Genomic DNA, 14318 nt, shown 5'->3' on the forward strand with positions numbered 1-14318 from the left:
TACACATGTGGGGCTGCTGAAATTTATAAGTAAATACATCATTGGCCTGGAAAACTGCAAGTGTATTAGAAAAATTTATTCTAAAAATACCTAAAGCAAAAGCACTTATTAGCCATAAGGATTCATTTCAGAATATCACCAAATCAATATTGTGTAAACAAGTTTAATATGGTAGTTGTAGCTAGTTTTAATTGGTCTTCATACTGCTGAGTAAACTAAACCTAGCTAAAAACTCCAACAAATGAGGTGGTGTATAAAGTCCTGTATTTGCCTCCAAAATTTAAAGGAGTAGAAACAAAAAGTTGCATAACACAAAAATACTAAGTCATGCCTCTGCAAGAACTATACTTTCCTTCATTTTCACTAACAAACAAAACGACACTGCAAACGGCTAACAAGACATCACAGGGGTCAGGCTAAAATAGCTGTTTATATTAGACAATTATTCAGTTCTTTGGTTTCATGTTTTACCCTTAGCTGGAAGGCACAACAACATTTTTGCTGCCTTCATTTCCTTATGTATAGAAAAGGGTATAAATACTGTGGTCGAGCTATGATTCTTACCTTTGTAAACAGCGACATCTGCTGCTAGTCGAGCGGAGCTCTGCCGGTATTCCCCTTCAACCAATCCGCGCGAAGAATACTGAAACGTCAGGAGGTTAACCAATGAACGGGTACGTCTTTCAAAACAAAAACGTCGCTTCTTGCGTTGTGAAGCTGGGGTCCTATAAACAAATGTATTTTAGCGTAAGCTTCTAAAAACTCAAAGCGTCAGGTAGGTATCAGATTTAGCACCGCTTTGAGACTCGTTTTGGTGTTAATTTATTGTGAAAACTGTTTGTTTTCTGCATCCGACAGGAGAAGTTTTCTTTAACTATTTCATTAGCAAATAGCATGAGCTAACGTAGCTAGGGAATAGTGTAAAATAAGCTTGAGTGTTATAGCGTAAAAACGAACAGTGACTGAATTGTGGCCATTTTTATTGTTTTTTTTCCCCCGCCAGGATGAAGATGGTCAATTTGAAGCAAGCCATTCTGCAGGCTTGGAAAGATCGTTGGAGTGACTACCAGTGGGCCATCAACATCAAGAAAAACTTCCCAAAGGGAGCAACATGGGACTATCTCAACCTTGCAGGTTGGTAGTAGTCTGTTTAAGTATACCGGTTCTTGTGTTTTCTAAAGTTGCTCTAACTGTTCCTTGTATATAATTCAGAGGCTTTGATGGAGCAAGCGATGATTGGACCATCCCCTAACCCACTCATCTTGTCTTATCTCAAATATGCCATAAGTTCACAGGTGAGATAAAGGACTGTTGTATTTTTTAAAAAAAGCAAATGAAAACGTGTGAAACTGAGAAGATTCTCTAACCTTGTTGGTTATTTTGCATGTTGTGATTTGTCTCCTTTCTTGCCATAGATGGTGTCTTATTCCAGTGTGCTTATGGCTATCAGCAAGGTAGTTTTCTGCATGACAATACTCAATGCAAAATTATTTTTACTATAAGAAAATGTGAATGATCTTACTTGTCTTTTCTGTGACAGTTTGATGATTTTTCCCGGGAGCTCTGTGTCAAGTCACTGTTAGAAATAATGGACATGTTCTGCCATCGCCTTAGGTATGTTAAGTGTTTCTAATGCATCTGTATGAATCTAATTCACGTCTTTTAAAATTCTGATGGATGCAGAAATGTTTTTTATAACCAAGGTTTGCAGAAGAGCATCTCTAAATGCACAACACATCAAACAACACAACAAACCATGAAGCCGATGAGGTCCAGCCCTGTACTAGCAAGGTGTACCTAATAAAGGGACCAGTGAGTGTGTATCTTGCTTAAAATGTCACTGCTTCTTGTCTCTTATTGATCCAGCTGTCACGGAAAAACAGAGGAATGCATCGGGCTTTGTCGGGCTCTGCTGGCAGTGGTAGTGTGGCTGCTGCAGGGCTGCGCGTGGTACTGTGAGAAGCTCAGAGAACTGGGTCCATCAGCCAGCACAGAGACCAGTCTTGGAGCGTGCCAGGAAAGGCTCCAGAGTCTGATGAACAGCACCAAGAACAGAGCTTTGGTCCACATTGCCAGATTGGAGGACCAAGGTATAGAAGTGTGTGTGGGTATTTGTTTACACATAGGGTTGTGCTCAGTGAAGTCTGGCTGTAATCTGCTGATGTATCAGTACATCTATATAGTGTATAAATTACCCGAGGTTCTATTAACATGCTCTCAAAAGTTTATTGGCAGTTTATTTGCCTTTTAATATTAAGTCATTCTAAGGCAAACACCTGCATATGTGTGGAATCTGGCAATTGTCAAAATTATTGGCAGTCAGCCATAGTGATTCAAAAATTTCACTTAAGCTAAAACTGTCATTTTTGGACAAATCTTTAATGTGTGTTTTTGTGCCGAGCGTGGCATCTAAACACTGTTTCTGCTGCTGCTTTTCCTCCACAGGTTCCTGGAGCAATGTAGAGCAAGCTGTGCTTAATTTGACAGACGGTCTTAGTAGTGTGACTAACTCAACACTGCATACTAGATTAGAGGAGAGCTTGTCACTAGTAAAAAGGTGAGGCTGACATGTTAATAATGAGCAAATGATCCTCCTAAGCTTTAATTTGACAATAGTTTCAAGCCTCCCATCTGACTTCTTTGTGCCAATTTCGTCACTCTCTTCTTCAGTATTCCCCTGATGCTGTTTGAGCAGAGTGACCCTCCAGTTCATGCCTCTTTTCCATCAGTTCATGCCTTCATCATGCTGGAAGGGACTATGAACTTGACAGGAGAGATACAGCCGCTGGTGGAGCAGTTAATGATGATCAAAAGAATGCAGGTGAATATTAAGCTGTGAAAAAAACAGTAAATATTTTGACTGACAGATTTTATAAGACAAAGGAATTTCATTACACACAAAAAAGAAAAATTTCAGCTTTTGGCCAAAGTATTACGCAGCCTTTCCTGGTGAGGTTTTGTGTGATGTAAATGGAATCTTTCTGTTCCCATCAGCGAATTCCTGCTCCCCTTTTTGTCCTGGAGATATGGAAAGCTTGCTTCACTGGCCTCATTGAGTCACCAGAGGGCACAGAGGAGCTTAAATGGACTGCTTTTACTTTCCTTAAGGTAAGATCCACTTCAAAGAGGAAAGCGTGGTCCTCTGTTGTCTTTTTGTCTGCCTTTTGCCACTTTTACTTGTTGTTTATATCATTGACTGCTTCCTTGACTCTGTTTGTTGTGGATTTTTATTTTAGTTTAGAGAACGAATAGTCTGCCACATTTTGTGCGGTGATTTTTAAATCTCCCCTCTGAGCTGTCTGCATGAAACTGATTTGGTAGTAGTATTACTGTCTACACTCCACAGAAATCAGATGAAATTAACTTGTGATTTCTTCATCTCAGATCCCACAAGTTCTACTTCGACTAAAGAAATATCCTCAGAGTGACAAAGGACAGGTAAAGTAAATGCCTGACTGATCTTTGTATTGGAAGTTAACACCTAGATATTGAGCACTGGGTGTGTAATGTCATAAACTGTATTTGTCACTTTCAAACGTTGCAAATGTATTTCCCAGGATTTCATGGAGGATGTGAACATAGCATTTCAGTACTTACTTAAGCTTACGCCACTCCTGGACAAAGCAGATCAGAGATGCAAGTAAGTGTTCGTAAATGTCACTGGAGATGCCCCTGATCTCATAATAAGATTATATAGATAAGAAAAGCAGCTATAGCTACTAAGCCTGGTTCTGCCATAGGCTTCTTCCTGTTAAATGGGAGTTTTTCCTTCCCAGTGTCGCCAAGTGCTTGCCCATAGGGGGTCATCTGATTGTTAGGGTTTCTCTGTATTACTGCAGGGGTCTTTACCTTATAATATAAAGCACCGTGAGATGACTGTTTTTGTGATTTGACTTTATATAACAGAGTTGAACTGAAATGGCAGTAAATAAATATCTCTTTTATATTCAGGTACTGCCGTCTGTGACATTGTTAAAGCAGCTATTATTAGAATTATTATCCATCTTCCATTTACCATCTTGTATTCTAATAGTATAGCTGTTTATGTTTACCTGTATATACCAAGTTCAGCGATGCTTCCAATTTTTTATTTTTGTCCCTTTTGCTTCTTTATGTAGCTGTGATTGCCTTGGAATGCTCCTGACAGAGTGTAATAAACTCGGGCTGCTGTCGGATTCAAATACACTTACCCTCACGTCAAAGCGGTATGGGTTTCTCTGCTATCAGAAAACATGCGATTATGGATATTTTAGGAAAAAGATTGCCTATATTTCTTTTTTTAAAAATATTTATTATATTGATGAGAAATGAGAATGGAATTTTATCCACTATATTCATGTCATTTCCCCCAACACCTCCATCCTATCCCCATCCTCTTCCCGTCCCTTTATATCCTTCTCCCCTGCAAATTTGATTCAGGACCGAGGACAGGGAGTTCGCCCCCAGGCTAAAGACTGCAGAAAATGCTAACATCCAGCCTAACCCGGGCCTCATCCTGAGGGCGGAGCCCACTGTTACCAATATTCTCAAGGTAGCATCCCATAACCATGTTTGAATTGTGCATGTTTTTAATTAATATATATCAAAATGCAGATGTAGTGTTGGCCATTGACAGAAGTGCCAAAGAAGGTTTGGAGAATCATGTGTATGATCGTAAAAGTGATCCACAACCGATGAAACCTAATGTCTGAAAATATCAGAATCAATGTGTTTTAAAGGTCACAACATTACAACGGGTTAGTGTTTAAAAAAAAGAAAACAAAAAACAAAACATGAGTATAAGTTTTCCATCTTTGTTCATTAGACAGTAGATGCAGACCACTCTAAGTCTCCTGAGGGTCTGCTCGGTGTTCTTGGCCACATGTTGTCTGGGAAGAGCCTGGATCTGCTCCTGGCTGCAGCAGCAGCCACTGGGAAACTCAAATCCTTTGCCCGGAAGTTCATTAAGTGAGTAAATTACGCTTTTGAACTTTTAGTAACAAGAGCTTTGTAAGACCGGCAATTTTCAAGTGTTGAGAGATTATGTGCAACGTCATCTTGAACATGAAGTTTTCGTGTGTTACTGTGTAATGTTTTATCCCCCTGTTTTGTTCCAGGCTTAATGAGTTTCCCAAGCACATCAGCGGGGAAGGATGTGAGTTCAAATACAAGAGTGACATGTTCCGAATAGGGAATTTCTTCTTTCATTCACACAATCTTTCAGTGGGATACTAACACTGTGGATGTTCTCCTCCTTTCCATTAGCCAAGTCTGCATCTGTACGGGCCCTGCTCTTCGACATCTCCTTCCTTATGCTCTGCCACGTGGTGCAGACATATGGATCTGAGGTTAGTTCAGTTTGACAAAGTTCAAGTGCACAGTGCCTTATGTGGATGTTGCAGTAAGACTGCCTGCCCCTTCACTTTAAGGCCACAAGGTGTCCAGAGAGGGCTGTGGATAAGTCGTCTAACATTACCTAAACAAACTCTCTTCTTGCAAAATATTATAATTTTTTTTAAATCCTTATTATTATTTTATTATCAAAGTAATTTAGTCACAACAAATGCCTTTTTACACATATTATAGTGAGAGTAATACAACTACAGAGGTATAGTAGAAAAATCTATGTCTGTATGTGCGTGTGTGAGAGAGGTTAGAGAGGAGGCAATAATCAGAAAGAAAAAAAGAAAAATGTGCATTCTTGTGAACCGTTGCCCCAAGGGCCCCACCAAGGAGCACTCCACTAGTGTTAGATCACAGAAGGGAGGGATACTATGGGCTCTAGGGCAGGGGTGTTAAACAGAAGGCCCGGGAGCCAAAAACAGCCCAGGAATGGCTTTATTGCAGCTCGCTGGACGGCTTTGGAAAATGTAACAGAGGACTTTTTGTTTTCACAAGTTTTAAAACTTTTACTACTGATAAAGACATTGCCCATCATCATTCATACTGCACTGGTATAATTAGGTAATAGATGTGTATGAAATGTTTTTTTCACTGTATACTATAGAAATTACTTTATTTATATATAATTTTACAGTGACTCCACTGTTTAAAGAGCTGCCAACAATTTCAATGTCATTTTACACATCACTTACAATTTAAGCCCAAAGAGTTAATTAAATTTAGTTTAATTTTAGAATTTCTTTAATTTACAACTGCAACATTTCTTTATCTTGAAAAAAAACATTTTTTTTAAAGAGAATTTTTCCTTTTTCTTCTATTAAGAGATCTCAGGAGTTAAATGTGTAGTTAAACTTCTTTATGCTGACAGAAAGGGGATTTCTCTGGTAGGCTGTATGTGGCCCGGCAATGTAAAAATGAGTTTTATGTCGTTGAAAATTCAAGTCTTAACTACGTTAATTGTGGACAGAATTACTTTGCATCTGTAATAAACAACAAGGCTTTTTTGCATATTAAAATATTCTTTAAAGGTATTCGCTAGCGTTAAAAAGGGAGAAAAATGTGGTGGTCGCCTCAAAATAATAAACAATAGAGATCTTGTCTTTTTGAGCAGACTGTGATCAGCTGACTTCTGTCCAGGTGATCCTGTCAGACCCCAGTCCTTCAGGAGAGACACCCTTCTTTGAAACTTGGCTGCAGACATGTATGCCTGAAGAGGGCAAGACTCTGAACCCAGACCACCCCTGCTTCAGACCCGAGCCTGGGAAAGTGGAGAGCCTGGTGACTCTGCTGAACAACTCATCAGAGATGAAACTAGTGTGAGTTCTTCTTTCATTCTTTTCATATGGATATTTTAGTTGTTTAAATACAGAAAAAAAGAAAAATACATGTAGTGACAAATTGCTGAAGTTGATGGTATTGTACAGTGATTCCTAAATGTTAATTAAAAAAAAAAAAAAGAAACTAGTGTGAGTTGAAAGCTTAAGTGAAATCTGTAAATGAATCATTTACAGTCAGTGCAGATGTTGCCTGGCATTGCTGCGGTAATTAACTTTAGATCTTTCCTTTAGATGGTGGCATACTCAACCCCGTCATGAAGTTGCTTAACACCCTGAACTTCATTTACATGCCTGAATAACAATTACGATAGACGTAAAAGAGCACAGTTTTTTACTGTACTGTATTTTTGTTTGACATAAATGTTTCTGATTTTAACTTGCACTTATTTAGTGTTTAGAAATGTCTTAAACGTGGCCAGCAATGCTCTGAATGTGGGGTTTTTTTTCCTAACCTTGTGACAGGCAGGTGAAATGGCATGAAATCTGCCTTAGCATTCCAGCGGCCATACTGGAAGTCTTGAATGCATGGGAGAATGGTGTGCTTTCTGTAGAGGCGGTCCAGGTTTGTCCAGCTTCACTATTTTTCCTTTCTGTGGGTAATAAAGATTCCTTGTGGTTTCCTAAGTATCTCATATGATTTTCAGGTTTCAACCCTTCCCACCCTTGTATTTCGTTGACTCATGACTTGACATTTTCCACTGAATATTTCGAGATTACTTGAGTAAAAAAAAAAGCTGTGAAAACGCGCATCATTAGTGACGTCTAGTAGGTGTAGCCAACTTGTCACTTCTTCCCTATTCCTTTCAACTTTGTTTTCTAATGCAAAGTGGGAGGATGCCCATTTTAGTCAGAATTCGACCGTCTTTAACCCTTCCTTCTCTTCATTCTGCTAATCACATCCTTCCTCTTTCCTGGGTGCTGCCATTGCGAGCGTAGAAGATTACTGACAATATCAAGGGCAAAGTGTGCAGCATGGCCATCTGTGCGGTGGCATGGTTGGTAGCCCATGTCCGGATGCTGGGAAGGGATGAGAGGGAGAAGCCCCAGACTATGATCCGGCAGCTTGTAACGCCACTTTATGGGGAGAATACTCTGCAGTTTTACAATGAACGGTACAAACACATAAAGAGCGCATCCACACCAGCACCCACCGACTTTATATTTTACAAATTCTGAGACATTTCCCTGTGCTGGATTCAGTTTGATTCACCGTCTCTCATTACCCGAGTTAAAAGTAACATCATTTTCTTCCACAATCTCACCAGCGTGATCATTATGAGCTCCATCATGGAGCACATGTGCGCCGACGTCTTCCAACAGACGGGTGCCACCCTGCGGTCCCCAGTGGAGGGCCAGGAGCCGATCCCCTACCGCAACCTGCTGCCACCCAAAGAACCCATCCATACGGCCCTCAGCAAGCAGTTCCAGGCAGTGCTGCGTAAAGGCTGGGTGGACAGCCGAGCTCTGCATCTGTTCGAGAGTCTTCTCAACATGGGAGGTGTCTTCTGGTTCACTAACAATCTGGTCAAGGTACGGGGATAAAAGATCTGATGGCTTTTGCAGTGACCATCGGCAACACTATCGATCTTTAAAGGCGAATTAATTTTATAATTTTTTTTTAACTTGAAGATTTTCTTTATTGGCTTCCTTGATTTATTACAATTTTACTTGAGCAACCTTTAGCCAGAAACTTAGAGCATAGTTAAATGTTGAAATTTAAGCAGAAAAAGTGAGAACATCGAGCCAGAAACAAAGACGTTAGTGAAACCAATGTGGTTACATTAGATAAAGAAGAGCTTTGCATGCATTTATTTCCTCATAAAATAATGACAAATATGTGATTTTTTTTTTTTTTTTTTTTTTTTTTTTTTTTTTTTACCCAAGCTTGTAGCTGTTTCTTTGCACGCCATTGACCTTAAATAGTGTTAGTAGGAGTCTGTGTTGTCGGTTGTGCAAACATTTGTGCATAAAACACTGTTGACATTATTCCGTTGCACTAATGGTCACTAATCTCATTTTATTCAAATCAATGGCCAGTTTGTGAAAACATGAAACTGTTTCTTAACACAGGAACTGTTAAAGGAGACACGGCAGGAGTGGGCCAATCGAGTGGTAGAGTTACTCTACAGCATATTCTGCTTGGACACCCAGCAGATCACCCTCACGCTGCTGGGTACCATACTGCCCAATCTACTCACAGACTCCGCCCACTGGCGCAGCCTGGCAGACCCACCTGGAAAGGCACTGGCCAAGTAAGAGAAGCTTAATACCCAAAGGGCAGCAGTCGCTGTGGCGTTTTTGACTTCCGGTTTTGACTCTTGTCTCTGGATGTCCCCTCAGGCTGTCTGTGTGGTGCGCACTCAGCTCTTACTCCTCTCACCACAAAGGTTCTTTCTCAGCTCGCCAGCGCAAAAGGCAGAGAGAAGATATTGAGGTAAAGAAGCTCTTTATTAAAAAATAAAATTTTTAAAACTTGGTAAAATTAGGAGAACGTGTTTTCTGTAAGAGGACGTGTTTGAGTGTAAAAATACTGACATGATTCCTTTATTATTCCCTGCAGGACTACAACAGCCTCTTTCCCTTGGATGACACTCAACCATCTAAACTCATGCGGCTGCTCAGCTCCAACGAGGATGAACCTGTAGCCCTTTCCAGTCCAGGTTAGGCCCCTTTGTGCCTGGATTTGAATACACCGTTAAATGATAAAACCTGTGGTTTACAGATGTCTGTCTGCTAGTCTGAGCTGGGGATGATAATGGTGGTAATACCAGAGAGTTTCAGAACTGTAACAGCAAGTTACTTCTAGTAAGCACTTAATTTGCTTCGCAAACTGGTCTTCCTCCTCATTAATTATCCTTCAAGTGCATTGGCTGCCAGCAGGTTCTAACTTGAACGCTGCCATCCAGTGCTTCTTGCTTTGAGCGATTGTGCAGTTAGCATACCCCCTTCATCCTGCTTTTCACATGACTTAAAGTAATGAGCATTTATATTAACTGCTTTGGAAATTTTACACAGAAACCCCCACACAGGATGTCAAACTTCAGTGTGTTGCATGACTTAGGAAAAAAATGCTTTGATGTTAAGACTGAAAGTGACAGTGGTTTTCTTTGCCACGTAAAGTCAATCATTTAGAAACCGTTCATCAGCGCCGGATGCCTCACTTTATAGACTTTTTAAAATGGTATTATGAATAAAATACATCTTTTCGCGCAAGGAGAAAGAAACGTTTATTTTCCATGTTAAGAAAAAAATCAGAATTAATTTATTTTGTAAAAAAAAATCATCTTTTCATTTTTAGTATCATTGAAATGTCTTATTCCAGGAACAGTGGATTATGATGTAAGATGGCAGTGGAAACCAACCGTCAACGGATCCTTAACTTCCTTTTTCACATTCTCTAGATTTTTAAATGTGTTTTTTTTTTTTTTTTTTTTTTTTTTTTTTTTTTAAATAAAATTTCCTCGAATGACTAAATTAGTAGAACGAAAATGAAACTTGTCAACTCATCCATCACATCTTCCTTGTCTTCCGTGCAGGAGACCGGTCTATGAGCAGCTCTCTATCTGCCTCACAGCTCCACACTGTCAACATGAGGGACCCCCTCAACCGAGTCCTGGGTGAGAATTTTACCAGCATGTCTCTACTCTCCTCCCCATCTCTTTCATAAAAATGTCGAATTACGATGAACAAATTCAAGAAAAATCCAGAATTAACTAATCAGGGAAACGATTTAATGTGAAACTGGAGAGACTGGTATGTTGCTGTGATTAAAGCCACAAGATCTCACATTCTGAAGGCCCAATGTGACCTCATCCAGCCCTTGAATATGTTTGCAAGGCCAAACACAGAGCTAAGACACTCATTATTTTCACGTAAAGTGAATTGTGTGATGTTTTTTAATCAAAGTTACGCTAAAAGAAATATCTGACATTACTGAGAATTATATTTTGCATATTTAAAGTTAGCAAGAATGCTATATGTTATATGAATGTGACTTTTTTAAACTTTGCATGATTTTTTAAAAAATATATTAGAAAGAACCTTTTTTGCCTCTGCAAAACACCACAATAGATTTTAGACCAAAACGTAATTAAAGTGCAAAATTTAAGCTTTCATTTAAGTGATTTAACAAAAGTATTACATCAACTGCTGAGGAATTGCAACCATTTTATTCATAATGCCCATTTTCTGAGGCTTGGAAATAATTGGATATTTACTGAAAAGCAGATTCATGACTAGGTGAGGCCTGTTTCCTCTTTATATCATGACACACTAAGCAGTTTATAATATCTGTAGTTGATTCCATGTATTGAACTTGTATTTGGTGTCTTATCACTGGAGCTTTCATAATGAGGTCCAAAGAGATGCAAGCAGAGAAGACTTTCATTAGACTAACGGAAATCAAAATAAAACTTAGAGAGATGGTGAAAAAAAAAAAAAAAAAAGCATGAAGTGGCCAACTCAGCAAAACCAAACAGTGTTAAAGACCACAGAAGAAAACAAAAGTGCATGATCACAGAATTATTTCCTTTAAGCATATAACCACGTCAAAAACACTCTTGAGGATGTAGGCGTATCATTTAAAGGTCTACCATCAAGAGACACCTTCGTCAATGGAAAATTTGTTGATGGTGTGACTGCTGATAGAAGTAGCAGGATGAAGTGTTAAGTGCATGGGGCTGTGCTGTCTCTCAGAATCAGCCAAAGTCTGCAAAACTGATTAGTCAGCATTTCACGATGCAAATGGATAATGATCCAAAGCATGCTGGAAAAAAAAACAGCCCAAGAGTTTCTCAAGGCAAAGAAGCAGGATATTCTTCAGCGGCCAAGTCAGTCAACCCAAGTGAGCACAGCAGAGAGACCCACTGACAAGCAGCAATTGAAGGTGCTTGCGGCAATCAGTATAGTTAACTTTGTTAGTTTGTCCAATTACTTTTGAGCACCTGAAAATGGGGCACCATATATTAAAATGGATGTCATTCCTAAATGTTTAATAAACTACTTGTGTTAAGCTCTTTAAATTCAAAGTGAAAGTCTTCTTTCCAGTCAAGTATTTCAGATTATTTGGCTGAAAATCCACTGTGGTGTTATTAAAAAGGCACAAAAAAGGGTTATCATCCAAACTTTCACGGGCTAAACGGTAAACATGACAATAATTAAAATACCCCGTCTGTCTGGGTTTCTGGGGTGGGACCACCTTGGGTCAACCGCCTTCCGTGTATGCTCATTTAAATTAAGATCTGGGGAGACTGGGGTTCTTAGGCTTTTTATTATTTACTCGAACCTTTGTCGAGCAGTTTCTGCAGTGTGGCAGAGTGCAGTGTGCTGCTTTGGGAGACTGCTGTCATCAGGGAGTGCCATTACAACAACTGAAAGCGCTTGATCAGCAATAACATTTAGAAAGTTGATTCGGTTCATCTGGACGTAGCCTTTTTTGTTAGATGCTCTCCTGATGAACAGATTTCCTTACCTGGATGATTGAGCATGCATCAAAACATTTAGATGGGTGGTTCATGCCAAAGAATGCTAACACCCAGTGCAACAGTGCACTGCAGCAAGAGGACGACTCATCTTGTCAGTGGTGTTGATATTGGGGATGATTTGATTTGGGATATAAAATAATTCAGCAGGATAGTACTTACCATCTGTTCTCTTCCTTTTAGCCAACCTTTTTCTCCTCATTTCCTCCATCCTTGGCTCAAAGATGGCTGGACCTCACACCCAGTTTGTGCAGAGCTTCATGGAGGAGTGTGTTGAGTGTCTGGAGCAAGGAAGCCGTGGGAGCATCCTACAGTTCATGCCTTTTACAATGGTGAGTTATGAGCTGTGAGGGGAGAGGCCAGACAGGTGGAGATAAAGGAGGGAGAGGGATGACTGCTTCTTTAGATATTATCGGGAAGGGTTCAGGAATCCTGCTTACAAGTGTTCTACTGTCTTTAAAGACTGAGTGTTCTGATAAGATCAAGAGGGAATCTGAAGGTCATAGCACAGATGCCTCTTGCATTTGCAAGAGATATTAATCACTCCTACAAGCTTCGAAATGTTAGGGTTGCCACATTTTCATAACATGTGCAGAGTTTGAAATGGAATAAAATGCCAAGAACAAACCAGAATTGATAACAGAAAGGAGAAAAAAAGAGTAATGGACAAAAATGGTAAATGCCCTGTATTTTAATGTTTAATGTGTATGTGTTAGTCCCCGTAGGGAAATTACTCCTCTGCGTTTAACCCATTCACCCAGTGAAGCAGTGGGCAGCCACCAATGCAGCGCCCGGGGAGCAGTGTGTAGGGACGGTACCTTGCTCAAGGGTACCTCAGGGTAGCTGTTCAGTGGAGTCGAACCCCCGACCTTCCGACCATGAGGCAACCACTCTACCTACTGAGCTATCCCTGCCCCCCCCCCTTTTTTTTTTTTAAATGTATAGCGCTTTACTTAGTCCCTAAGGACCCCAAAGCGCTTTACACGTTCAGTCATCCACCCATTCACACACACATTCACACACTGGTGATGGCAAGCTACATTGTAGCCACAGCCACCCTGGGGCGCACTGACAGAGGCGAGGCAAGACAGAGGCAACTTAGCTGATTTAGTGGAACATCTTTTTCTAGTTCTGAGAAAAAGTATTTCTTAATTCTTTTCTTTTGTTCTATGAGTGTCCCATAAAAACCAGATCAAGGGTCAGAAACACACCCACTGAAAAAGGAATGACCATGAGCCTTGAGCAACACAATAAAATTCTTACTGTTTCTTGGGAAATATCGCCTCTCAGAATAACAGTTAATTTTTTTCTTTCTTTTTTTTTGCACATTTAGGTTTCCGAGTTGGTGAAGCTGCCCGCTCTTGCCAAACCTAAAGTTGTGCTCGCTATTACTGACCTGACTCTACCGCTGGGGAGACGTGTAGCTGCCAAAGCCATCTCTGCTCTGTGAGGCTCAGGTTTAAATTTACCTCCGAAATAAATCGAGGCATTGACGGATTTATCTTCTGTTGGTGGGCAACAAAAGCGCAGCGGAGGGCTGAAAACAGTTTCCAAGAGCTCTGGACTCACATTGTTTTGATATTCTTTTATATATTTTTTTTCACACTTGTAAATAATTTTGGAATAAATAAAGAAATCAGACAGAAAATCTTTTTTGCTTGCCTGTTTTTATTGGTTGCATTTGTTTTGTGAGTTTTTGTGACACATCATGGTGATATGGCACCTCTGTGTTTTTTGAGTTTCGGTAACATGACGTGTGGCCGCTGTCGTTGTTGTCCCTTGAGTCAGAATGATCACATGCTAGCCAGCCCAACACATGACCCACAGTGCCTTGTGTATGGTGTCATCTCTTGTCACAGTCATACACCGCTTGCAACACTTAAAGGACATCCGTCTGGTTCAGTAGCGGAAATAATGACAGCAAAGTCCTTATTTCACTCTTTGTTGCACTTCTCTATTACAGTAGTAACTTCACTGGAAGTTCAGGTTTCATTTTATTGTTTTGTATAATTATGCATGTTAATTCACAAAGAGGTACAAATGTTTTTCAGAAAAACGTTTTTTTTATTAAAAAATAAAATACAGACATTATCATTATTATTATTGTTGTTGTTATAAT

At 39.9% G+C, this 14318-nt stretch overlaps 1 protein-coding gene across 2 annotated transcripts; it reads left to right on the plus strand.

Moving 5' to 3' along the window:
• Positions 1-678: 678 nt before the first annotated feature.
• med24 (mediator complex subunit 24) lies at positions 679-13841 on the plus strand. 2 transcript variants are annotated; one of them, XM_063481439.1, is made up of 26 exons: positions 679-775; positions 1004-1134; positions 1213-1295; positions 1416-1454; positions 1541-1614; positions 1867-2090; positions 2446-2557; positions 2671-2821; positions 2995-3108; positions 3385-3438; positions 3558-3640; positions 4119-4205; positions 4420-4531; positions 4805-4947; positions 5097-5134; positions 5245-5327; positions 6520-6698; positions 7182-7281; positions 7656-7831; positions 7985-8249; positions 8790-8971; positions 9060-9153; positions 9280-9379; positions 10256-10336; positions 12383-12531; positions 13533-13841. In XM_063481439.1, the coding sequence occupies exons 2-26, from the start codon at positions 1005-1007 to the stop codon at positions 13647-13649; spliced, it is 2970 nt and encodes a 989-aa protein (XP_063337509.1). In that variant the 5' UTR covers positions 679-775; position 1004; the 3' UTR covers positions 13650-13841. The 2 variants fall into 2 exon arrangements, with proteins under 2 accessions (XP_063337509.1, XP_063337510.1); XM_063481440.1 differs by having other exon boundaries at positions 4432-4531.
• Positions 13842-14318: the final 477 nt, after the last annotated feature.

The sequence above is a fragment of the Pelmatolapia mariae genome, linkage group LG8 (genome assembly GCF_036321145.2).
Source record: "Pelmatolapia mariae isolate MD_Pm_ZW linkage group LG8, Pm_UMD_F_2, whole genome shotgun sequence".
NCBI lineage: Eukaryota > Metazoa > Chordata > Actinopteri > Cichliformes > Cichlidae > Pelmatolapia > Pelmatolapia mariae.